The sequence below is a fragment of the Athene cunicularia genome, assembly GCF_003259725.1.
Source record: "Athene cunicularia isolate RWA chromosome 7 unlocalized genomic scaffold, athCun1 chr7_part1, whole genome shotgun sequence".
Lineage (NCBI taxonomy): Eukaryota > Metazoa > Chordata > Aves > Strigiformes > Strigidae > Athene > Athene cunicularia.
Window position 1 is genome coordinate 1,260,100 of NW_020799107.1, and position 27,157 is coordinate 1,287,256.

Sequence of the window (27,157 nt, forward strand, 5' to 3'; positions counted from 1 at the left end):
CAGTTTTCGGAAAATAAATTCACTTAGATGACCATTGTGTGGGTTCCTGCAGTCACATGTGAAAAGTTCCACAAACTTAAATTTAGTAGTCTTTTCATTCTTCCAATATTTTTCTTCCTTGTACTTCCCTGGGGGAAAACTTCTAGTAGGGAATTTCCAAAATTCTTCTTTCTTCAGCTTGATGTATTCAGCAGAGGCACAGCAGAGTATAGTCTGTTCATGCTTAATTTCTGAGTTCTTGTTTTTCCTGATAATATTAAAACCAGAACAGACCAGAACGTTTATTGCATGAGCTGTTTTAAAGGTTAGATGTAAAGTGTACTTGACAAACAAAAGTTAAGTCTTTCCAGTCGATTGTGCTGGCTTTTAATTCCATCTTTTGCATTGACCTGGATTTGCTCTTTTAAGATTTACTTTAGAAAGATGATACTATTGGAAATGAGCAACCAAAAAGTCTTGGATGCAGAGCAGATTGAAGATATGCATCTTTTACTCTTTATAAAGGTGACTAGACCAAACATATACCATGCCTTTTGCTATTAAGAAGCCTTTTCAGTAGAGGATGGGACATTAATCAGTTCATGTCACTACAGCTCATTGTTTGCTTATTGCTTCCTGCAGGTACTCAGCGTGCCAATGCCAGAGCTCCAGCTCCTTACAAAAGAGACTTTGAAGCCAAGCTGAGGAACTTTTACAGGAAGTTGGAGACTAAAGGATATGGACAAGGCCCAGGGAAACTGAAGTATGTTGAAGAATCTCATGAAACTGGATTTGTTTCTCAGGCAGCTTGCCTTGCCTTGCACATCTACAAGCTTCTTCCCATTAGAAGGAATGCAGATGTTATGGTTACCCTTGCACTTCTGGAAATATAAAAGCCTGTCATAAAAGACTTAGTGCCAGCATGGGATTCATAGCAGAGGATACAGAAGGTTCTGAGCACTTCTTTTCTATGTTTGCTCCAACTGTATTTCCATACAATATTACCAGTACAGTGCCAAAAGGCATTTTGGGAAGAGGCGTGCAGAATAGGAGGCATCTAAATTCTTCCATTATAGCAGTTGCTATGATATTAACAGTTACATTCTCTCATGTCTTTTTTCCATTGAAAAAACTAGACTTATCTTTTCTCTATCATTGCCTGTATTGATATTACAGTCCTCTTCAGTAAAAAGGACTCATATAATTAAATATTATTAAATTCTAAGGATCACCTTAAAAAACTGCTAACATTTTTACTTCAGCATTCTGAATGTTAGAGTGCTTGGAGTGAGGTCTTATCTCCTTCATTTATTTGGTAATTGTGTGATTACATACTGTTATGTTAAGGATCATCATCGTAAAATACTTTCATAATTTTGTAAATTACCACGTCTTGTGCCAGCTATCAAACTCTTGTAGTTTGATACTCTCACAGTAGCCATGAGGCACTAATGTTTTTAACCATTTATTCTATTTGAGTAGGGGGGTAGGTTTTTTGTTTGCTTGGGCTTTTTTCCCCAGCTAGTCACTTCTCACATTTTGCAGGAATTTCTGTAGAGCTCAGACTTCATTTATGTGAGCTTGTTAGAAGTTTTCCACAACTGAGATGGGATTGAAATTGTGTTATTTAGACAGTCCTAAGAAGCAAGAGTTGGACTTCGTCTGCCTATAATGTAATGAAATCATAAACACTTAAAGCTTAATCTATGAAAGTTTTGCCATGAATGCTTGGGCAAATAGGTGGTAGAAAAGAATGGCATTTGCTACCTGTATGATCCATTGCATTTCTTGCACCTTTTTTTCCTGACCTATTTGCCATCCCCTGTGGATTTTTAAGCAGAGCAACAGCTCGATTTTTGAACAGAAGTTTTCTCTGGGTTCCTGTCCCAGGTGTACACTGACCTGCTCCTTTTTTTCAAACCAGGACCCCAGCAGAACTTACACACTGCCTGGGTCCTTTTGTTGCCCAGGTATTTTGCCAGTTCCTGGCCTCTCCACTTGTGTGTCCTCTGCAGGATAGCACAGTGACTGATGTCTGCACAAGTAGTAAGGCCAGCAAGGGCTTTTCAAGAGGTTCTGTGGTGGCATAAGCTTCCTCTCTGCAGGCAGCAGCAGCTCCCAGCTTCGGTCTGACTGCCTGATCAAACGCAGACATAAGGCAGTATTTGAATATAAAGCAAGCTAAGTTTCAGGAAACTAATTAAACACAGTTTTTTGGCAGAAGATAAAATGTTTAAGTAAGGAGGATTCTTTCACCTCTTATTTGAGATCTTTATGACACTTCCTCACTTTCACAATTTTTATTTTAGAAGGTACACTGTGTTTTCACATGTGATTCTCCACTCTGGTTTTGGACAAACATTTGCCATTCCTTCTAGACTTTTTGTCCCATCACACTTACACTGGGGATAATGTAAGGATGTGTGATTCTGGAGTTACCGTTCAGTGACTTTCCCATGGTTTTATCTTTTTCCTTGTTAAGAGATTGATTTTTCTGTAAAAGGTTAGATTCTTGCTTACAGTAAGACTGATATGGAGGCTCAGCCTTATAAAAGGATTTTAAACTTAATGAAAATGCCCACTTCAGGACCTTTTCCATTGAAGCCTCGAATTTAAAGAAGAAATGTGGTAGAAAAAATAAAAATACACTTCCTTGTATGAGAGACATTTTATTGAAACCTAAAGTAGATTCTTGAGGGAGATAAGCAGCTTCTGTCTGTTAGTCTGATCTAGATCAAATTATCCAGCAGAAACACAAATCTCTACGAAGACACCCTATTACCTTGCAGTGTAAATAGATGTTTCCAACTGTGGTTCATGTTCATGAATTGCTGTTTCAAAAATATTCTGCTCTTCAGATTAATCATCAGGAGAGATCACTTGCTAGAAGATGCCTTTAACCAGATCATGGGCTACTCAAGAAAAGACCTGCAGAGAAATAAACTCTATGTCACATTTGTTGGGGAAGAAGGGTGAGTAGAACAGGGAAGTAAATGTGATCTCAGAACTCTGTGTGTCTCGCAGCTGCTGTTTCACCAAATTTCTTGTGGTCTAGAGTGAAAAGAGGAAGGATTACAGTCAGGAAATGCCATATACATAAACCTAGAACATACAGCTGTTCAAGATGACTTCATAGGCATTGTGAAATGTATCGTGCCTTTGCAGAAGTTTGCCTTTGCATGTGTTTATGTGAGTTTTCGCAGTAGTTGGTGCATGTTTCAGAATGTTGCTGAGAAAAAGCAAAGAAAAAACAAACCACTTTCTCATGTTATTCATATTTCTTTTCTGTCAGTGCTGACATTATATCTCTGGTGCTCGTTAAAAGACAGCTGCCATTTGCTGGAGGGAGGGTGCTTCAAGGGTAGGCTAGAGGCTCAATCCTTAATTCAACTCCTGTCTGAGACAATGGGAGCTGAAAGCCCTCAGTGCTACAGGAGGTGCTCACTGCGTCTCCAGGGCAAGGCCTGTGTCACAAATAAAAGCAACTAGGCTGTTGCTAGTTGTCAGATAAACACAAATACTCCTGTCATTTCAAAGTCATTTCAAAGAATTCTCAGTCTGTGTCTAACACAAGTCTAAGGTGTTACCGGTTGCGAGATGTGCATTGCAAAGCAAGATGTGGTTAGATTTTCTTTGCAAGTAAAACTGGTACTATTTGCCTCTTTCATCTCTTGATTTGTGCCTCCTTTTTCAGATCTAAAAGCCTACTGCCTTAGGCATATATTTCATGAATGTATTTGTAAATACATTCAAAATTTGATTCCCTGATATTTAGGAAACTGCAGCACACAGCTCTTGGAGTGCTGTAGTGTGCACTATTGCCACACAATGTGTTGAGTCTTTAAAATAGCTAAATTGTAATAGAAACATCTCATACAAGATTAGATAAAATTAATCTGTCTTTGAAAACCCCTAAATACTGTTGTTTGTTTAAAGTTCACCCTGAAGTGCTTAGTGTTAATAAGGGCTTGCTGAAGTCTTAAAATAAAAAATGTTGACAGCTGAGAGCCAAGTGTGGACTTGTTCATATAAATAATATCACCATGCTGTCTGAGGAAAAACTCAGAACTGGAATGGCAAGGCTGGCGCAGGATGAGATTACACTATATTGACAGAGCAGGGTGGGGAAGCAGGAACGAGGCCTGTCTTACACAGCCCCACCAGCCTTTACTTTCACAGCTACAACCTTGACTCAGATTTAAAAATGAAAGGAAAAATTTTAAAATCATACTTGAGATAGAGATTGATACAGATAGACCGTCTCCTTCCATCAGACATCAGGCTTTTGCATTTCATCACTCAGTACAGCAAGATAAAAGTGACCTGGAAATGGGGATGACACATCCTGTTCCCATTATATTCAGCTTTACACAGGACTCTCTTCTTAATGGAAAAGAATGAGTTAATTAAGAGCAAAGTCAAATTAAAATGACGTCAATTCTCTATTTACAAATCTGTGTTTTGAATGAAGAAAGGATGTGTGCAAACAGTATTGTTTCATCAGAGATGGTGCAAGGATATGTATCACATCAAACTATTCATTTGGCTAGGTGTAGAAAGACAGGTCAGGGTGGAGGACAGGTGGAATACTGAAAGTTAATAGTTTCCTATTTGCTGCTTCTTTCCCTTTTTTAAGTTTTTAAGTGGGAGTTTGCTCTTGCATTTCTTTTCCTCTTGGTAGAGAGGTGTAAGTCTTAGTCATGGGTAATGAAATCCTCACAAATTAAAATGTTAGTAACTACTGATTTATTAGTGTATAAATTAGTAAACGAGGCAACTCAGTTCCTGCTGTTTGTATGATTTCTATTATGTCTCATAATGTTTGGTATCTTCCTTGAACCTACAGTCATGCAATTGTGATGCTAGTTTGATGTTTTTACGTTCATACTTTGGGTGGTGATAAACGAAGAAAATTTTGATCTAAAGAATATGGTTCCTTAAAGTTATTTTCCCTAAATTCTATTAACTATTAGCAGAAGCTGCTTTGCATTAAGGAGTGTAAATCTGAAGTATAAATGATGCTTCCTAGGAGACATGAGTCATGTTGCCAACAACATACTACTCTACTCCTGAATACCCAAATGCCCCACAGTTGCAGCTGTTGTGTGGTTGCATACCTCTTGTATGAAGTTTTCTCACCCTTGTGCCAAACCTTTAATTGTGGGATAAATCCGACTGGCAGTGCAGGACTCTCATGATTGATTTATTTAACATGACTCACAGTAACTCTGCATTACAAAAGGAGCTCTATGAAATGACTGGTAGTCAGGCACACAGTTTCTGTTCTATCTTAAGATTTCATAGTGTGTTGATTATCCCAGAAGTTTGCAAGAATATTCCAGATGACCCTTTACTTGATCCTGGTATTTGTTCCAAGATTAAGATCCAACAGTTGTCCGTGATATCAAACCATATTGGTTTTTTTCTGCAATTTGAGGATGGAATCTGCCCTTCTTGCCAGGGTAAGGATCTGTTTCAGTACTTCACTTCTGAAGCATAACAGAAGCAAAGTGCTTCCAAATGACTGAAGGGAAAATGTTTTTCATTCAACAGAGGAAAGGGGCTTTGTCTTCAGCTTGATAATGGTACCTAGCCTTTATTTTCCTGACAACTTCATCCTCAAAGACAACTCTCATCCATGGCTTCTGTGAAAGTTCATGAGCCAGAACTGTTACTAAAGCAGCAGTCCTATATGAAATCTGACCACCTCTGTGAAACTTATGTTTGTGCATTGTCTTAGTACTAAGGCAAGACCTTCTTAAAAGTCAAGTACGAAGTTTTCAATCTGTAGAAGATATACCTTTGTTTGTTAGGGTTATAATAATCTCTGTTCCCCACAGGAAAATCCCTAGTTTTCTGTTTTCCAACTCTACCAGAACATTAACTTCATACTTAACTCATTTCACTGGTGACCTGCAGCATAATGTCAGAATTCAGTCTCAGTGCTTTGTCAGCAATGAGTTTGTTTATGATTCAGGGAGAAGGGGTTATTTAGATTCCTTGTTCATTAGTACTGGAATCTTGAAATAGCAAAAAAAAAAAAAAAAACCAACAAAGGAAATGCACTCTCCAAAAGACATTTAAATGCACTCAAGTTTGGAAGACAGACAAGAAAATTTAGACCAAGAAAGATAAATCCTGAAGTTATCTCACATTATATTGCTAGAGAAAACAGAAATATTATCCTTCAATTTGTCCTATTGTTGCAAGTCTGCAAAAACAACATATGACCATTGTTCGGTTTCACTCTTGATTTGTCAATGCAGATAGGTCTAATGTCGTCTCTTTTCACGTTTTGTCCTCCCCCCTGCCCCCAATTATTTAGTTATATTCCTGTGGCAAAGAGGCCATTACAGCTGGAGCCAAAATTTTTGATGAGAGCAGCCCGCACAGAGCACTTCATTCCAGTCCTCCAAGCCATTCCGTTTCAGAATAGCCCCGCGAGTACTTCACATACCTTGGCACTGAGCAATCTGCAGGATAAGGGTTCTGGTTAAAATCTTACAAATTTTAATTAAAATATAGCATAAGGAATGTAGATTCAAAAAAAGCTTTTCTTTGCACACAATGAACACTTCATAGTAATGTCAAATTTCTCTTTAAAGGTTGGACTACAGTGGACCTTCAAGAGAGTTTTTTTTCCTGGTGTCAAGAGAGCTCTTCAATCCATATTATGGTTTGTTTGAATATTCAGCCAACGATACCTATACAGTACAAATCAGTCCCATGTCTGCTTTTGTAGACAATCACCATGAGTGGTAAGAATTATTTTTCTTTTGCAGATACATTTTCTGTTGTTCCCACTTGTAGACAGTTTCTTGTATCTGCTCAGACATAAAACACAGAATCTGATCTTGTTAACCAGCAGCAAAGTAATTGCATTTCTTTAGACTTCCCTGATTTTGTTTTCTCTTGTGGTTTTAAATGATCTTATTTCTCACAAGGTCAGCAAAACTATGATTTGGATCATGTACCATGGGATTGTCTCACAACACAACTCTGCATTTCTTGTACATTAGCAGTCATTTCATGAAAGCAATATTAGCCTCTTGTGCATTAAAGAAAAAGAATGAAACACTGGCTTTTTGTCAACTAAGGAGATTAAGGGAGATTTCAGACAGGTGTTACTGTATATAATTTGCTTGAGTCTTCCTGAAGAGTATACAGGTCTCCTCAGTGGAAAAAAAAAAGAAAAAGGAAATCTATGAATCTGTGGAACTATCTTAATTGGGAGCGGGGGGAGACCACTGATTACAAAGCTCTTAAGTAAAGTCTGTACATACACACACACACTTCTGAAACAGTTATCAGGGATTTTTACATAATACCATTTTCAGAATTATTAGCCAGTTTAAATCACCCTCAGTTGATTTAAGCTATGATATTGCTGGAAGTCTGTAAAGCTGTGCTGTGAATATTAACAGAGAATTCTGTTGTGTAGGTAGTTAGATGACAGTCATAATGGAATGACAACTGCTTATCAGTGTAGGACAGAGATATACTGAGTCCTTATTTATTGGAAGCCAGTTATGAAGAATGAATATCAAAAGGAATCTCTTTTAAAGCTAGTTTTAAAAATTAATAGAAAATTAAATGGTTGGCTACATGTAGTTCAGTTCATTGAAGCAATCTACCTGTTGAACTCCAATACTGCAACAGTAAATGGCATATGCTGTATTGGAAAAGCAGAACAGTCTGGCAGAAAGGAGATAAAACCCCTTACATGCTATGCAGCCTCTGCCAACATTTTGTATTCATTCTGCAGTGCTGGACCAGAGACTCTGGGGGTGAGGGAGGCATAACTGCCTGTACTGGGAGTGCTGGTGCAGGGGCACCACTGGTTGCATACAGCTTCAGAGGGAATTCAGAAAATGCAGCTGTGACAAGCAGTTATGCATGGAAGGAGAAGGGTCTGCATGTCACATACCCGTCTTGCAAACCCTGTGTACAGGCAGGTAAAATAAAGCCCTAATATTTCCAAGAAAAATGTTGCTGAGGATGCATAAACAGAAGGTTTAGAAAACATTGTTTTCTTTGAAAAAGAACACTAGACTTAAATCTAGTTCCAGAGATGTGGACGATTTTTCACAATGGGTCTTTATTCTCATGGGAGTATTTGCAAAGACCTTACTATTTCAAAGTTGCTGCCATCTGATTTCAAATCTGTCAAACTCCCTCCCTCCCCCTCAACCCTCTTTACATGCCCAACAAAATGAAGATGATAAGGGAAGAAAGAGAGAGGGGAGAGGAGGAGACCATTTAGATCCCACTGACATAGTGCTGGAGAGCACTGCAATACATAAAAAAGCTTCCAGCCACTGTTCGTGAAAATATGTAGAGCGAGCTCCATAATCACCAGTCAGAAGAGGGAGCAAGGAGCCACTGTAAGCAGAAAACACAGACATCAAGAACTATAAGGCTGGGAAAGGGTAGAAAAACCTTTGGCCTCCCAGTAGCATGAAAACAAGTTAATCCTATATGGAGTGTGTAAAGAACACAGACAGTGGCTATCGTTTTGGAAGATAAGCTTTTATAAAGAGGCTAGTCCAGCAGGGGTTGATTGGGTTAATATGGATTTGACATTTTTGAGAAGTTGCAACTTAGGTATCTGAGGGATTTTCCACACCCCACAGACTTGCATTTTTTTCTGTGCTTTACTGAGAACGTAAAAGAAACACACACACACACAAAAAAAGCCACCACAATTTAGACATAGCTATCTGATTTTAAAATGCTGTTTGGAAATATATGTAAGTTTTGATGACAGAGCAGTGTACAAACCACAAAGTTTCAGTATAAAAATTGTAACTCTTTCTCTTCCAGGTTCAGGTTTAGTGGTCGAATTCTTGGTCTTGCTCTGATACATCAATATTTGCTAGATGCCTTTTTTACACGACCCTTTTATAAAGCCCTCCTCCGAATGTGAGTAGAATTGTTGCCTCCTTTTTTGTTTGGTTCCTTCCCCATGGACAAAGCTGTCTTGCATATGGATAAATTAAGATTGTTTTATCATCAAAGAACACAGGCTGTTATTTATAATTTAATCATTTAATTCCAGTCCAGGACTTTTATAAAAAGTTTACTTTTTTCTGCTTATGGTTATTAGCCAGTTACCTAATAAGTGAGAATGTTATTTCTGAGCAGTATGAAAACTTTATGTTTTGTTTTAGTCACGTTATCAGCTTTCTTCTACAAAATCTGACATTTGAAGTTGTACAGTGAGATGCTGTGGTTGTTTTTTTTTTGTTTTGTTTTGTTTTGTTTTGTTTTTTTTCCCCAGATATTAATAGAGTTCTTACTCATTCGTCTTGTAATGTCTCACAGGATAGGGTATGAATCACTTTGTAACTTAGACTGCACGACCCATTCTCAGAGGTAGTCTCCATTTTGAGGAACTTTGATATACTTTAGACTTTGTTTTCAGAACTACTACTGTTGTGGCTAAAACAATACGAGCTGCACTTGCTCAGCATGTCTGGAATTTAAGACCTAATGAATTTAAGGTGCTTCACTTTTCATCCTCCATTTGAAAACTGGTTTTGAGAAGTCTGGAAAGGTTGTTTTGTATAAAGCATCATACGTTCTCATAGTGTGGTAGATGTAGTAGTGTCATCCATTCCTATTGCATGCACATTTTAAAAGTACCTAAATGCTAACAGCATCATTTTAGTAAGAATGAGGACCTACCCCAAATGCAACTCAATATTATTATTGTGTGACTGCCACGTTAAATTGATTGTTTAACCTGGTGGATCTATAAACAGTAAAATTAAAAATGAGGGGCAGCCACCTTTGTACACAGCCTAATTCATGCAACTTCCTCATCTAAGCCCTGCACCTTTGCTTTCCTCAGAACTGATGAGCCATCCAGACAACCTCTGCAGATGGGACATTGTGGCCAATCCATCAATTTTGATGTAGGGGCTGTTAATGCAGGATGTCACTTAAAATACCCTTGAGCATCCAACTCAAAGTACGGGACTTCTGACTTTATACGGACCCAAGAATAGAAGCAGGCAGGGAACCCTGCAGCTGAAAAGCATCTTACTTAGTGAATAGCCCCAGTGTCCTATTTCACAGAACAAGATTTAAGGAGTTAAGAATGGCAGAAATTGCCGCCAGAGCGTTAAATATTATTAACAGATGACATGTTCAAAACTTGGAGTAGTAACTGTTAAGGACAGCAAGGGGCAGTTGGCTTACAGGTTGGATATGTAAAAGAAGGACTAGGTAAGGGAAATACAGCAAAAGGTAAAAAGATATTTCTGTGGTAAGTGGGGTATCTGAACAGACTTCTTTGCATAACAAAGAAATGAGAGAGAGGTGGTCACATAAGCAAAAAGGATAGTAGTTGTTTGTTGTAAAAACTTACCATTTCTTTTATGATTTGATTTTTTTGTCTCTTCAGTCTGTGACTGAATTCCAAAATATTTTTACAGGAAGCATGGACAGACTCACCATAAGCTTAAAAATTAATGTGTCTTCAAATTAATAAATTCTGGAGTTGTGTATATTGATAAAATTATTTTGTATTGTACAGTAACTGCTATTACTAGGCATATAAACAGAGATTTGATGTAATATCTTCTTTATTCTATTGATTCTTCTCTTGGCTTTCATTCTGAGTCTATTTTTCTGGACTGTCCTATCTGACTTTAGTTACTGAGCACATGCTACTGCCGTCATCTCTATTTGTGTGTTTCTTCTTGTTTATGGTAGACTCTGTGACCTGAGTGACCTGGAATATCTTGATGAGGAGTTCCACCAGAGTTTGCAGTGGATGAAAGACAATGATATACATGATATCCTAGATCTCACATTTACTGTAAACGAAGAAGTTTTTGGGCAGGTGTGCAAGATTCTTAATATAATTTCCTTTGTGTGCTCTACTGCTAGATAAACATTTGGACAGAAGAATCATTATCAATGCATGCTGATTTGAAGTTTTTATAAAATTCTGGTTGATGAAAACAATGTTGAAATCTAAGGAGGAATTAGTATTTGTAATTGTTCCAACACGTCTTTCTGGTTAAGGAGATTTTCTGGTCACTATCTGAAATTTCAGAATTTTGGATTACTCTGCTCTACTCAATCACAGCAGAGTTAGCATTCAGAGGTATTACAATACCTTTTTTATTATATTATTTAGAAGACTTCACTGCTTTAGTTGCTGTAAAGATTGTTTCTTCTTCGCAGCTTACTCTTCATACTAAACATGAAGATTCTTCAGACTAAATGGGAATTTAAATATGATTTAATAAAAAAAAAAAATTTGTTGTATGTTCCCTTATTTCCAGTTTCCTAAAGTTAGTCTTGGCTTGTCCCTTTGAGGAATTGATTCAGCTTACAACTTTAGATTATTACAGTTTTTTCTTTTGTCTTTATAATACTGTGTTGTCACTTGGACATTTTTATCCTAAGATCACAGAACGGGAACTAAAGCCGGGAGGTGCCAACATCCCAGTTACTGAAAAGAACAAGAAAGAATACATAGAAAGAATGGTGAAATGGAGAATTGAGAGAGGAGTTGTCCAACAAACAGAAAGTCTAGTTCGTGGTTTCTATGAGGTAAAAAATTCCAAAATGAAATTTACTTTCTTCCTTTATACTTCCCAAATAGTTTGCTCCTCATACACATTTCCCACATACAGAGTCCCAGAAGCAGATAGATATGTAATCGGAAGGACCCTTACAGATACCTGGGAGGAGGGATTAAAAAAAAATGTTATTAGTCATTGACTTACACACTATGGTTATGTATCTTCTTTAAACTGAAAAATACTGTTGATCACTGTTCGTATAATTAGAAGTGAACGCTTGCTAAAGTGACCCGTCTGTTTCTTCATTTGGGCCATTGAGGCTTTTTGTGGGCATGCCATCCTCAGTGTAATATGGTAGACTGAATATATTTCAAGGTATTTCTCTTTTACCTGTTTTAACATGGACAATTAAATTGAATGTATTGAACTCAATCTGTCCTGAAATAATTCAGTATTATTTGCCAGTAAAATTCTCTGCCAGTCTCTGTGGTCCTCTAATGAAACTGAATGGAACTGCAGTGCAAGAAGTCCATTTATTTGCCTTTAAAAAGAAAAAAAAACCTTAATTCTTTCCATTCATGAGAGAAATGTTAAATGTCTTAGAAATGTCTTAGTAGCAGACAAGCCTTTTATGGGGAGGCAAAAATCAATAAATGAAGCAATGTTGCTCTGCAATTCATCTCCTTTCACAGGTGGTTGATGCGAGGCTTGTGTCTGTATTTGATGCCAGAGAATTGGAACTGGTTATAGCTGGAACAGCAGAAATTGACTTGAGTGATTGGAGAAATAACACAGAGTATAGAGGAGGTAACCTTAATTCTGAATTGTTCGCTGACAGTGTTGGGGGGCTTGGAAGTATCCAGTTTCTAAGACACTAAAGAACCATCCCATGAGAGACATCTTTAGTATCTTTTGAACTTCTGTGGTTAAGTTTGCATTAGGAAAAGGTAATTAATCCATTTTAGGTTGCTTCATTGCTCTTCCCTTGCTGTTCTTGTCTGGACAGTGTAACAGAGCAGTCTTCTCCTCAGAAGGGACTATGCTCATCCGAGCACTAGTAGAGTGCCACCCAGACACTGGAGACAGATGGAAATGGTAATCATTCTTAGTACGATATACCTCTTTTCCACTCTCAAAGAAGACAAGAAGTTGGAAGTAATACCAGTGACTGCAGGCTGGCAGTTGAGAGAATCTGAGAACAATGGAAGATTTGGGAACTACTTTGAGTGAGATGGTTGCAGCATCATTTGTAGCTTTAGAAATATAAAATGAACAGCATTGGAGTATTTCAAGAACTGGCATTCCTGTTAATGATTGATTGATGAATGGAAGAAATGCTTGCAAAAGAGATTTCACTCCTTTTTGTCGTAGTAGATTAATTCTCTGCCTTTAAGATTTGCAAGCATTTTAGGAGTATTCTCTCACCTCCCGTCTTCTGCTGCAATTGGATAAGAAATATGGCATTATTGTGGCTTAGGGCCGCACTAGAAAAAACTTACTAACTATTCTCGCAACCACTTTTGTAGCACCTAAAGGTATAAAGGCTCTTCTTGTTTTAACAGGTTATCATGACAATCACATTGTAATTCGGTGGTTCTGGGCTGCTGTGGAAAGGTTCAACAATGAACAGCGACTAAGACTTTTACAGGTAAGGCAACAGCTGATCTGTGTAGAAATAGTGGGCATCATTAAAATTAAATGCTAAACTAGTCCCATCCAGGTTTATGACATCCAAAAATGATGGTGGCTAGTGGGAATAACCTGACAATCCTTAGAGATTAACTGTAATAATTTTAAAGTGACTGAAGCTCACAGCTATTTTTATAGATTTCTAGGTTAAAAAATACATTTAAGATAAAGTATCTGATGTCAATAATCCTTTACTATTGATTGATTAAAAGTATATTAAGACTAGGAAAGATAAGAAAACCTGAAAATCAGTGAAATTCCATTTTCACAAAGTCAGCCTGCAGAATTCAGTTGTCCTGCTGATGGACAAAAACCTCTCAACAGAGGAATACATGAGGGTTCACTATTGAGTTAATTTTTTAAAATTCAGGTTACAGCCATCATATCTGTAAAGAAACAGACAAAACCCCCACCTCAAACCCTACCACTTTCTTGAGCTATTATGAAATCAATGTTATTAACATTTCAGAATTTGCATCTGATCATTGCATTACCTATATGAGTATGATGAAGGATTTTCTTTCTTTATCTAAGTACAAAGCAGTGTGGGACATCTCGTTTGATGGAGAGCCTGAGATGTCTGCTTAGATGTTGCTATCGCATCTGTTAGTCAAAAGTTTTTATCATATCCCGATAATTAAAAATTAAGTAGCCTCTGATCTGTCAAAAACCATGTTTGATCTCTTCATGACAGGTTATAACTAAATCTGCTCAGCAGGATGGCATTTCAGCAAATGTCAGTGGGCATTCTACCTAACCTTCAGAATTTAGTTCTTTTCTTACAGTATTTAATAATGGTTTGCAAAGATACTGAAATCTACATAGCCAAAAAGACATAACATGAAGCCTTTATCATACATTATTACTTTTTTATTAGTTCCTCTTAATGCAGAATAAAGACATTAGGGAAAAACCCACTTAGTATCAAGTTTAATTAACTTGATACTAATAGTGGTTTATTCTACAGTATTTATGTAGCATAAATATGCTTTCAAAGAGAAACCTTTGAAGGAAATTAATCTGATAAATTGTCCGTTCTAGAGCCCTAACAGGTAATGGTCTGGTTTCCCTTATCCTCCATTTAAAGTAGCATTTATCACTCGTGCCTCACAAGTATCTTTATTTTGGAAATGCTTTTACATAAGCATTTGGACTTCAGGGGGTATGTTGATATAAATAAATTTCTAACCTGCACCATCTGTGTATCCAGTATCTGTGATGTTTTGTTTGCCCTGGCAGTTTGTTACAGGCACATCCAGCATACCTTATGAAGGATTTGCCTCTCTGCGGGGGAGCAATGGTCCAAGAAGGTTCTGCGTAGAGAAGTGGGGGAAGATCACTGCTCTTCCAAGGTACAACTGTGTCTGTATTAATCCTACAGATACTTTTGAATATCAGTTTTCAGGATAACAGATAAGCTGTTTGAGAAACATAAACAAATTTTAACTGAATATGCAGATATGCTATACCTTATGTGAAAATTTCTTTCCCCATTGTTCCAGTGTCTAATACATCCATTTCATCATTTTTCTTTGAACTCAATTTTGTTCTCATAAGATGGTCAAGGCAGTGTGACTGTGGCTGACATCCATATCGTAATGCTTTTTTAATGGAAAATTATATTAGAATGGTAACTACTTCTGAATTTGATTTTGTTATATTTGATTAAATGTACAAGTATTTACTTACTGAACATGCAGTTCATCACTTAGGAGCAAAACCTAATATGAATTAAAATTAAATAGCACTAGTGACTGCATCTCAGTGAAAGCTAGTATCAGACTTTTTGCATTAGACACACACAGTTTAGTGGTGTAATTTTTATGCTCTGATGTCAAGAGTGTTAACAAATGTGGAAGAGACAAGTTATGAACTGAAGAAGGGGTGTATTTCGAGGAGGGAGTCATTTGACTAAAGAGGCAGCACAGGGACAAGAGAAGGTGGAGATTTCCAAGAGAACAAGTAGGGTCAGTTGAAATATGTGAGGACAGTAAAAAAACAGTATGAGAGTCCAAGATATGAAACAAGGAGTTGAGTTGTACAAGCCCTTGCAGATAAGAGGCAGCATTTAAATTGGGTGATGGCAGGTTTGGAGGAGTAAGATGAGAAGGTTTAAAAAAGCCCCAAAGTTGCTTTTGTAAATTTTCCATTTTGTAAAGACACGAAAAAGAGTTGTTTTCAAAGGTCCATGGTAACAATACCAGGGCTAGATTAGTAACATAGGAGTGATGCAAGAAACATCTAGCATGGACTCTTCATTGACAAAAAAATGACAGGTTCTGGTTCTATATTGTGATCAGGCTGATTTCCTTTCATCCAGTTCTATAATTCTGTAGCTTCTAGAATGGGTTAGACACAGATTAGTGTGCAGAGTGTGGGTGAACTAACTCTAATGAGATCTCAGCTTTCATACGCTGCTTATAGCCTGTGGTGGTAGCTTTGGGCTGGGCTGATCCATGGAGGAAATTCAACCCTAATCCTAGCCCATTCCTCGTACACAAGATTCCTCAGGAATAACTTGCATTCAGAGTCTCTGTTTAGACCTAAGGCGGCTGTCAGACACACAGAGTTTCTCTGACCAAAATCCCTTAGCTTTTTCCTCCAGTGTAGTGAGAGGCAGAGACGTCTCTTGGGTTGGCACCTGCCTGCAGGCTGCAGTTTGAACTGCACTGAGAAAGTCAAAGACTCAGAAGTGGCACTGTGAAATCTGCAGGCACAGTGGTGGCCTTTAAACAAAGCCATCTTTCCAGTTTACTGTACAAATGAGAGCCAGGCAACTAAGGATTAAATAAAGATAAGCAAGTCCTGGAAATGGCTATTTCAAATCAAATACTCTAATGTCTTTTAGGGGCCTAGTAATACCTTCTAGCCTGGTAAGTCTATTTTATAGTTTGTTTATGATTGATTATGGACTAGCTTTCATTCTGTTTAAAAAGCTTTGATTTTTTAAAAAAATAATTTCTGACTTCAAAATACAAGATTTTATTGTGAGCTTAAGTAAGAAAAGAGATTGTGGGAGTTTTTCCATATATTCCCTAATACTGGAATTCGTGATACTTACAAGCACAGCTTGCAGCATGGAAAAGGTCAGGACATGCCAGAACAGGATACTCACAATTTCCTCTGAAAAGGTTACGCAGAGCCCTGGTTGTAATAAACTGCAGAGTAAAACTGCTTCCTGTAGTGCAACATGGAGAAATGTGTTGAGAATCTTTGCTACTGTAGGGTGTGCAGCAAGTGCCAACTCTTTTAGGAGAATGTATAATGCCCTTGAAATTTCATATATGATTCCCTTCGTTAGGAATCATTTGACTTTCGTCTCTGTGGATAGTTTTTAATAGACAAGTGTGAGAATTAACATAAACCAATAACACACTTGTTTTGTTAAAATCAAAACAACTGTGTATGACAAACATCTACAGTTGTCATGAGCTGGCAATTCCTGGCATTCATATATGGGGAACCTTGATCTCATAAAAAATAAATGATCTTCTGTGTTTGTGCGTAAATGGGATAAGCCTTGAGCAGAAAGCACTATCTGCATTTTTATATATCTAGTTCCTGCATGTGGCGTAGCTTCAGCCTGCGTCTCAGCAGCTTCAAAGACTTACTGTGCAAACGCCAAGTAGTACTGGCTTGGAGGTAAGGCACCCTTAACAACGACCCCGAGTAGCAAACTTACAAAAGGTTTCCAAACAAGCCCTGCGTGTGTAAACACATTGCTGGATCTGCTGAGCATGCTGCCCTAGGACTCTGTGACTCTTACTGATTTTCAGATAACTAAAGCATTTGTGTTAAGGCACCATCCCTCACTTGTTGCAGATTGCCCTTTTGATTCCAGCGTGAGCGCTCGTGAAGTTTGATAATACTTATTGGTGATACTTAGTGTGAGGGTGGCAAAAGCTAGGACTCAACAAGTCAGGGAACTTTATGTTTCTTCCTGTTTCTAAAAAAATGATTGCACTGTTGAAAATATAAGAATACCCATCCCTATCTCTTCTTCCTGATTTTGAGACACAGAAGGCAACGAATGTAGTTAGGTATGTGAGTGCAGTCTATGCAGCTGTGAATATAAACACAAAAGTATTCACTAGATGTTTGCCTAATTCCCACTGTTCTGAATGCTGTGTAGTCAGTTCTGCTGAATCAAAATAGTGAGATTTCTGTGAAGCGCATGTCAGGTTTCCTATCTTGTATCACTTTTTTACACTAATAAGTCAGTAGCATGTCAAAGTCCCCGAAAAGACTGTTTATTACAGGTTTAGCTTAACTATTGCTATCCCTGATGCCACCTCTACTTCCTTCTTTTGCACTGTGCTTTAGATTACACTAAATCAGCAGAAGGACTGTTACTCTTTCAATTTACTTACATGCTGAGAAATTTGTTCTGGGTTCATTGCTGTACATTATTTACACATATATGTGGTGATTTGCATGCAAATAGTATTTCTATCTACTGCTGGATTTTAACCCTAAGTCACTCTATTTTACTATTGTAATCAAGATGAATGGGAGATTAATTGGGTATCTAGACTACAGGAACCAAGATGGTTTTTCATGATATCGTAAAATGTGAGTCCAGGAAGATGAATGGTTAGTGCCCACATGGTTTGAAATATTGGAACGGGAAAATACTGTCCAGAGGAAAAAAAATCCTTTCTTCTCAAAGACTTACAAAGTTGCTTGCTAGGGTGAGGAAGGCATACATTCCCTCAGAAGACAAAGATCTTAAGTTTTTGTCTTTTTTAATGACTTGGTTTTCCAAAGTAGGTGATTGCATTTTCAAAGTTGCCCTCAAAATTAAGATAAAACTCAGTTCTCTTAATAAATGTAAACAACATGCCAGCTTACTATTAAACCAGTTTGTAATGAACCCCTTGCTAATTATATACTACATCTTTTATAATTTGTGGTTTTACAGCCCACACAGCATGATCCATAGTTCTAATGAGTGGCTGTCAGCCTCATCCAACAGAAGCATGTGGTTAGACTGTGAATTGTCTAAGACACTTCCACACGCTACCCTGAACTTAAGGGATCACTGAGTTCCAGTTGCCCATTTGCTGCTGGGTCCAAATCAGTCTCTTCCTTCAAAAGGGAAATTTTTATTTTTTGTAAAGTACTCTGCAGGAAATGCATTACTTTATATGACAGATATTACTTTGTAAGGTTTTTGGAAAGGCAAACAAGGAGTACAAAGAAAGCTTCCTCCAGGAACCTTGGGGGGATGGCTGGGTGGAGAAAGTTTACCAGGCCCCTGGAATACAGGGTGGGGAAATGTCCTCTCTATGACACAACATGTTCTAGCAGCATACTTCTAACCATACTGTATTTAGGGAGGGTGAAAAATTCAGTGCTTTAAGTGATTGCATATTTGATGTTTGGACTGTGTTTATAATAATAATGTGACCTTCTGTACTCTCTATACATTTCTTCGGCCTGATACTTTTAATGACACTATAAGGCTGTAACTAAGCATTTCAGCTTCAATGGGGGTTTGTAATGGACACTTCTGTTTTTAACAAGCGAGATTAACCCACTTCACTCATGTTTCATCCATGTAGTTAGGAGCTGAGAGCCACTTAAGATGGCAATTAATGAATTTGCTCACATAAAAGGCAGCACTTACTGGCTCAGAGAAACCTCAGTACAGGTCTGTACTGAGTAGACACTCAGATTTCTGGGACTGGTTAGGTTAGATGAGGAGGTGCATTTGCTGCGAGGAGGGAGCTTGTTCAGTCCTTCCATTGACATTATTTACATGTAGTACAGATCATACTATGAAGGGCAGGTCACTGCAGGAAAAGTTTGGTTTTCAGCTGGATTGTATTTAAATAACCCTGTGATGTGTTTTATTGCAAAAGAATAAAGTATTTGTAAACAGAGATCTGCCAAAATACAAAAAGGTTTTCATCTTCTAAAATCAATCTAAAGTGAGGCTTTGGTGCAAAGCTTCAGAGTGGAAAAGATGCCTCCTCCAGCTTCTCTTTGTGCCATTTCTTCCTCCAGAAGCCATCACATCAATAGTTACGTTATCTATTTCACTAGCGCAGGCTTATCCAGTATAGTGTTTTAGAAAGTATTACGCTTTGCCTGCTGTGAGGTCAGACAATTATATCCATTATTCTAAAAGAATTAAACCTTTAATATCTCCCTTTTCGTTCCCTGGAAAAGGTTTTGAGAGTCAGTTCCAAGTGTGTCAAAAAACTGAGGTAGATGGACTTTGGAAACTGAGAAATAAACCACGTGGTTTTCCTCTTAAGAAAGCAGGGTAGTATGCTAGAGGTAGGTGCATAGTTTTGCGTAATTATGAAAAGTTTTATTCTAAAGGTCATTGGCTTGCAGGGCCAGGTATGTACATAGTGTACATCAGCACAAGCAGTACCTTCCCAAGAACACCATCCATATGCCAAAGAAATGTGGAAGGAAGAGCGTTTGGCTGTCCTTTACTACTGTGGAATTGTTTCCTGTATATCTAGAGTATTTTTTTTATTTCATCAGATCTAATATCTTATGCATATTCAGTGTACTGAAATATCTTATGATTACAAACACAATATCTGAGTATCATTAGTACAGAAAAAAATACTACCTTTCAGAAGATACATTTAAACTCAAGATTTCAGAACAGACTATTTGAATTGTATCATGCTATATCATTCTTTTCTTATGCATATTTCATGGATAAAATTTATTCCATGCCTTTTGGGCTGTCAGTGTGTTTCTAAAGACCTTCATAAATGCTTCTTACTGGCTTATTTTAATTAGAAGAAAGTAGATTAGACATCACTACCTGTTCAGTTGGAAAACGTAATTTGACAGAACAAAGTCTTCTGAAAGAATACTATCTGCCCATCGCTATGCAAGCACATACCAGTCTCTGTGTTCTCTTTGAACTTTTAAAATAATGTACTTCTTCATCTCCTTTTTTTCCCCCCCTCAGGGCTCACACTTGTTTTAATCGTCTGGACCTTCCCCCTTACCCATCATTCTCTATGTTATATGAAAAACTGTTGACAGCAGTTGAAGAGACAAGTACTTTTGGACTTGAGTGATACGCAAACCACAGTGCCCAGCTCATTGGACTTTTGTGGATCTGTCTTCTCAAGGAATGAATGAACGTTTGTATTGGATTTCCTGGAGGAAAGTCATTTCACGGTGCAATTCAAATAATGAGGTTCCATGAAAGAGCTTATGAAGCAATTAAAAAGCATTGTGGTAGTGACTGTAGAGAATTCTGCGAAACTAGAGTGTGCCTGATGTGCAGGGAAAACCAAGTCTTGCAATTCATGGTTTTTCAGGATGGCCAAACTTCTTAAGTTTATGTTCTGAGCAAACAAGAAACGTGATCCCATGTTGTGATCAACCTGGCTACTGCAAAACTGACATGTACCCAAACCCTGAATTTCATCAGAGTTGTTGAATAGAAAATTCAATCAAAATGTGAAATCATTCAGGCCCTTACCTACCCAGTAAATGATTTAAAAATCATACAATTGATTTTTTTTTTTTTTAAATTAATGAAGGTACATTACTTTATGCCATATGTTCTAATAGCATATCCAGTACTTGCTTTACCTAAGACTACGAGTGCCTGCATGGTGTGCACCATAGAGCTCAAGTTCCTGGGGCAGAACTGGAAGGAAAGTCAGCAGAAAAGGATGTAACAACAATGGCTTGCATTAAGGAGGTTTGTGGAAATGTGTTTGCCAGTGGTGTGTATGACAAAAGATGAGCTGTTATAATGAACTTAATAACCTAATAAGACTGATTTTATGCTTTATACTGCATGGAAACTATTTTAAGAAGAAACTAGCAATTTATCACAGCATATCAGGAAAAAACCCTAACACAGTGACTTCTGTTTATTTTTATAGGTTCATTATATTATGTTTCTTAGAGTGTAAGCAGGAAACAAGCAAACTAAAATGCTATTTCTGTTTTTGTCACTTTCCATGCTTGAACAGACATTCTGCTAGTGTTTATTCTTTAAGCACTCTCAAGGGGAAAAAAAAATGCCTTTTATTTTTATAAGAGTAAAAAACTCCCAAAAATATTTTGCACTGAATGTACCAAAGTTGAAGGGACGTTATGATCTGACTGATAGCAAACTGCATCACTGTCAAGTATCTATAAAAATGCTTAGGAACCAGGCTTTTTTCACGGTGCCATGTCTATAGATATCAGGACTGTGCACACAAGTAATAATTTTATAATACTATATGTGATATTGTAATATGCATTTATTTTAAATGCATCTGGGTCATTTTTCATGCATTGGATAACTTAATGCAGTGGAGTTTAATACAGATATTTCATATTATCCCCACAACTTTTTATTTGTACAGCATCATAAAAACGAGCTCATTTGGAAACCCCTGAGTAACCTACTTTAAAATGAACCACTGGTCATAATGCCACAGTCCCTCATCACTGAACACTTATAAGATATAAACTGTTCATAGTGTCTAAGCTTGCATTTTCACAGATAAATAGTTTTCTTATCAAATGTTATTTGAAAGAGGTTTTATGGCATATCAAACGCTGCATGGACACCAATTTCTTTATGCTTAATTTCGCTGAAATACACGAGGCTTGCTTGCATCTATTTTTGGTACTTTCCTCCAGATGGTCTTGTGGAACACTTGTGCAGCACACCGTTTCTTGTACAGCTGCTGTCATGCAGTGCATCCGCCACATTTTAAAATTCCAGGAATTTGCACTTGGATACTGGATGACAAGAACATGAATCTATCTTTGCGCTAGCTCTCTTGATAGTACTGAAGCACAGCAAGCCCTGTTCTGTGGGAAAAGTGGCTTTTGAGGTAATGTTCTTACTTTGGAGAGTCTTGAAAGGGCATCTCAGGGAGGTACCCTGCTTGTTCTTGAGGGAGGTTTTTTCCAACAGAGCTGAACTCCTTTAGAGATGTCATCAGCAAAGACTGCCACTCCACCTGCCAAGTCAGAAGGCAGGTGCAGCTGTGGTGGTACCAGCAGCAAAGACTGAGAAAACCCTTCAGGCTTACTGAGAAAATGTTACCTGTGCAAAGGAAACCCCACTTCCAAAATCACAGTGAAAGCGTTCTTTTACTTCAGGAATGACTGAGCTTCTGCATGACATCTGGGACTCGCTTAAGTAACATAGGTTTTCTTACACTACTTCTGGATAGTATGAGGTAGCAGAGAAAAATCCAAACATGTCACCCTATTTTTACACATGTATTTATCAGTCTTTGCTAAAATTGCATGTCACAGGTGCTAATGCACATCTTTTTTCAGAACGCGAATGAGCAGTAGGCAAACTGACTTTTCATCAGGTCACTCCAGCATGGCTCATGTTTCATGTGATCCATTCACCGAGTAGCTAAAACTCCAGCACTCGAAGCAGAAGGCAACTTTTGATTGGTTGAAGGACTGCAGAATTTTGATTTTACAATACTGTGTTATTCTGTGGTCTAAAAAGGAGATTTCCCAGGTGGAAACTGTGTCTACAAGTTTTGAACCAGAAACACTTTGGAATGAAAAGTTTAAATATTTGGCACAAAGTAAGTTTATACTAGTCTGCCTTTTAAGTTATGCTTTTGTACAAAACTAAAACAATAAATGCATCTTCTCAGTTTTTATTTAAATATATCTACTGCAGAGATTTGTTCTGTATTTATGCATGTAAAAATAGTTGAAATTAGTCATGATGATTCAGTATTCTGTAAAGATGTGACAGGGTCACCAGTGGAGCAGCTGTCAGTTAAAAAAATTTTTAAAAGTCCAGTATCCTTTCTAGCGTTAAGACCAAGAGAGACTGAGAAGTTGCTGCTTCCTCCTTTGCTGCCAACATCACCTGGGGGAATCTAGAAAAATGCTATTTGAAAGCGATGAGTTAGCTGCACAGATATGGCTGCTTGGGGTGCCTCCAGCACTTGGCTGTCTCTTTGTGATGGTATAGGCAATGCTGCTGCTCTGAAGAGGCTACCAGGGAGGGAGCATAAGAAAGGAAGCCTGAGCTTTCTCAAATAATCACGTCTCCCGGGTACTCCTTGGAATATTCTCCCTTTGGTGTGGGAAGCCATTCCCGTTAAACGTGTCCCAAGTGAAAGCCAACTTTCATGTCCAGATGACTGCAACAGGTGACCATGGTGCTTTTGCATGATGTCCTGTGGCAGGCACAAGGGCCCGGACAGAGAAATACTGAGAAGCCTTTCTGAAAGCCCTGTATCTCCTCAGAGCTCTTCCAGATGCTGCTAAGGAGCTTTGCATTCAAGGAGGAAAAAAAATGCCAGTCGAAGTAGACAAAAAGATTCCTTTCAGCTACATTGTGATGACAGCTCATATGAATTCAGCCTGCAGCATCTCCATCAGACAGAGTCTGGCTGAGGAGGTCCCCACCAGAGTTAAAGTGAGGTGCCCATGTTTCCTGCTCTGCTGGGAAGCAAGGCCATGCATTGCTAGCCAAAAAGCAGCTAGCAGGTCCCACAGCCCGCCTGGCACCTGCCAGTAGCACCTTCGAGTGGCCTCTGTCCCTGGCGTCCCAGGGCCACCTCTTCTCACATCCCAGCATCCTAGCCACGCAGAGGTGTGCTTTGCTCACCTGGTGCGGCTAGCAGTCTGTTTAACCATCACACTCCTAAATGCACCAGAAAAGCTTGTAATCGATGACATTACGCAATGTGGTACGTCCTGTAGCAAGCAGTTACTCATTCAAAGTCTGCAAGCCAGCGGCAGTTAGGGCAGCAGCGTTTTCTCCCACAGCAGGCAGGAGACGGCCACCTGCTACCTCTGTCACACCATCAACAGTACCTTGCAGGGCAGCGCGGGAAAGCCTCCTTTTCATCCAAAATAAAATCTAATCCTCCTGACCAGAAGTAAACCTTTTCCCTCACTCCCCACCTGATCTCTTTCCTTAGTATTCATCAGATAACTGCCTTTTTTGCTTTTAAACATAATTTTCATTATCCTTGTAGTGAACCTACCATAAAAAGGTGTTAATATGGTTTAGAGATTATCTGGAGTGAAATCCATCTGCATATGCAGCCCTGCTGGGCACCACATACACTCCACATTGAAGCAGTTAACCTTGGGTCATACAGGGTACAGTAAATATATGTATCTTTGGGGAAACTGAAAATCTAGGCAGCAGCATGCTGGCAGGACATCAGACGAAATTTCTGGCATGAGTTAAACAGGCAGAGAACCGGACTGGTACTTTGCTCATTTTAAAATCGTAGGAAAGAAAAGAGGGTTGTGGTTTCTTATGTATTTTTAATCCTTTAAAAAGTTTTGTTTTGTTTTGTTTTTTTTAAAAAAAAAGAAGATTCCTTATGAAGCATTTGTAATGATATCATCTGATTGCTGAATGTAATCTCAGCAGTATTAATTGCAGATGTTTACTGAATTTCTGCAGTGGTAGCTGCAGAGGTTTATGGAGATACTTGCAAGCCCGCTGTTTCTGGACTGAGGGAATTCCTCGTCACAAAAGGGGAATCAGCGGCAGCTGTGCTTGAATAGCCAGTATAAGTTCATTTCCTATAGCATAAAGCAAGTTAGTTCTTTTCAGTGAATGAAACTTATTTGTATTAAATTATACTGATCATTACGTTTTTCTTGCCCTTGTTTTTATGTGGAGGGGTAATTTATTCCTGTTAGCAGTAATGGGAATTAAAAGTTTGGTCTCCCGTTATAAGGTTACAGACTTAGCTTTAACATTAACCTTATAGTATGAATACTATACCATCACTGCTGTTTCTCCTTCTGATCCTTTCCTCCTTGGGCAAGAAAATTGAACTCTAAGCAAAACTTAAGAATACTTACTCAAACCTGGCTTCTTAAACTGTTTGCATTTTGGCTCAATTATGCTGTACAAAATGGAACTGCAGAAATCTTATGGGTTGACTAGCTCACCAATTGCAAGTGAAAAATCCTTCACAACCACAGTGACTGCTGTTGGACTAGTCTTTTTACCTAAATATTTTACAATAAAAAAGGGTTTAGGAGCTTGAATTTGAAATTGTTTTTGGAAAAATAAATATGCATTAGGTAAATAGTAGGGAAAAAAAAAAAAAAAAACAAACTTTATTGTAAAGCCAGTAAGGCTAAAAGCCTTTTTACAGCCCATTTTTGTTAGCAGTATGCAAAATTATAAAGCTGACCATATAAACATACAGTTTTTACAGTATGTGTTGGTTTATGTTTTGCATCTCTTTCAAATACACCACAGTCTTCTGTTCAGTTTCAGACTGACTAGTTTCACCACCAGACTACTACTATTTAGAATGTTCATTCTATGGAATGCTTTATTGAAACATTTCTAGTATTTTCTAAAAGTAATTTTACTGTAAAGGAAGGTGTTGTTGAGGTTGAAACTTCATTTAGGGCTCTACTTCATAAGCTTTTCTCAGTGCCATGTTATGCGTTAGGTATTTTAAGGTTAATTCATGGTTAATTTGAGAGTCCTGTTTAGTAACAGTGATGACATAATGACCTTCTGGTCACTGCTTAGAAAGGCTTGTTCTGACTGTAGGTAAAAAGATGACAGTGAAGGACTCCTGGAATGGTTACAATCCATCGTACTATCTGTATGTATTCAAAATGCAATTAAAATACCTCCTGAGGACTGTGTGAAATAATTACTACACTCATTGATTAGCCCTCTTTTAAATCAGTAATTGGAATTTTGAACTATTTCCTTTGTGTACAAACGTAGTCAGATTACTTTGCATAATAATAATAATAATAATAATAAATAATTTAACTACAGATGTATTCTGGCAGATCTCTTGGAAGCTATGGTGCATGTGAAAGGGAGCTGAGCTATGCTTCTTTCAATCATTCTTCCCTTTAGAAGACTTCTGAATAATGAAAATTGTTTTTCAGTTGTTTCTTCTTAGAACTTTCAGAAATTTCTCACTCAGCCCCTACTAGAAAAAAATAGTTTACTTAGAGGGCTTTTGCTAAGCACTCAGGAGGTATGTCTTCCACTAATTTAACATAATTTTGTGCTGACATCAATGTAATCAGCTTTCAGATGTATAGACCTACAAAACTTCAGAGGACTTTGGTCTCCCTTATTCTGGGCTGCCTTCCAAAGGCTGGCTGTCCTCTCCCTTTTAATTGCACATAATCCTACAATCACCCAGAGACAGTTGCTGACCACCTACAGTGACTGTAGCTATAGTATCAGAGGAAGATTTGGGGTTTGTTTATTTTTTCATCAAGAATTAACCCAGTCTCCTTTGTAACAAAAGCAACTCCCTTCAGTCCCCGGAGTCGATAGGATCCCTGTTACTCTGACATCTAGATTGTGAGCAGTTTAAGAAAAACAGTCATGAAAGTTTTTTGGAAAACAGTTGATTAGGTATCCAAGGGCAAAACGTCCTTTGGTTTTGGTTTTGCAAAATTAATAATGAAGTAGAGGATTTTTCTTTCTGAGCCCCCATAGGCTGCTACAGGCTGTTGGCTGAAAGGGTGAGTAGCTCTTACGGTGAGGCAGGTGAGTGCTGATCCAGAAATCACAACAGCACGTGATTTGTTACCTTAGTGAGGACTGTGCCTTCCACAGATGAGGCTTTGTCATGCAGTCCTTGAACTGGTTTCTTCCAAAAGCTCGTTCATATCTGCATTGCTTGCTAATTGCAATGCAAGCAGCTCCTGACATACTCCATGGATGATTCCGCATCTCTCATTTGAAATGAGAATTACAATTTTTATAGCTAGAAATACTCATCTAGCAGTATAAATCAGGTCAATAAAAGAACATTTTGCTGAGACATCATATTTGCTTGCCATGCTGACTGCAGTCAGACATTGGAGCTGAGTAATTTTAAAATAGATTACTGTATGAATAAGCAAATAAATCTCTGAAGCCTCATAAATAATGCTAAGGAAGGAATGTAATTGTAGGTGCTGTAATGATAAGATATGGCAGTTCCACACAGCACATCGAGCATACAAAACGC

General features: G+C 38.0%; 1 protein-coding gene across 1 annotated transcript in view; it reads left to right on the forward strand.

Moving 5' to 3' along the window:
- Positions 1-24,489, forward strand: part of HECW2 (HECT, C2 and WW domain containing E3 ubiquitin protein ligase 2) — a 113,201-nt gene extending 88,712 nt beyond the window's left edge. Inside the window, exons 19-28 of the mRNA XM_026853072.1 lie at positions 622-742; positions 2,838-2,951; positions 6,585-6,737; positions 8,803-8,901; positions 10,699-10,828; positions 11,401-11,547; positions 12,212-12,326; positions 13,082-13,167; positions 14,448-14,560; positions 20,152-24,489. Of these exons, the coding sequence (XP_026708873.1) occupies positions 622-742; positions 2,838-2,951; positions 6,585-6,737; positions 8,803-8,901; positions 10,699-10,828; positions 11,401-11,547; positions 12,212-12,326; positions 13,082-13,167; positions 14,448-14,560; positions 20,152-20,263 (1,190 nt within the window). The 3' untranslated portion in view covers positions 20,264-24,489. The remainder of the gene's footprint in view (positions 1-621; positions 743-2,837; positions 2,952-6,584; positions 6,738-8,802; positions 8,902-10,698; positions 10,829-11,400; positions 11,548-12,211; positions 12,327-13,081; positions 13,168-14,447; positions 14,561-20,151) is intronic.
- Positions 24,490-27,157: the final 2,668 nt, after the last annotated feature.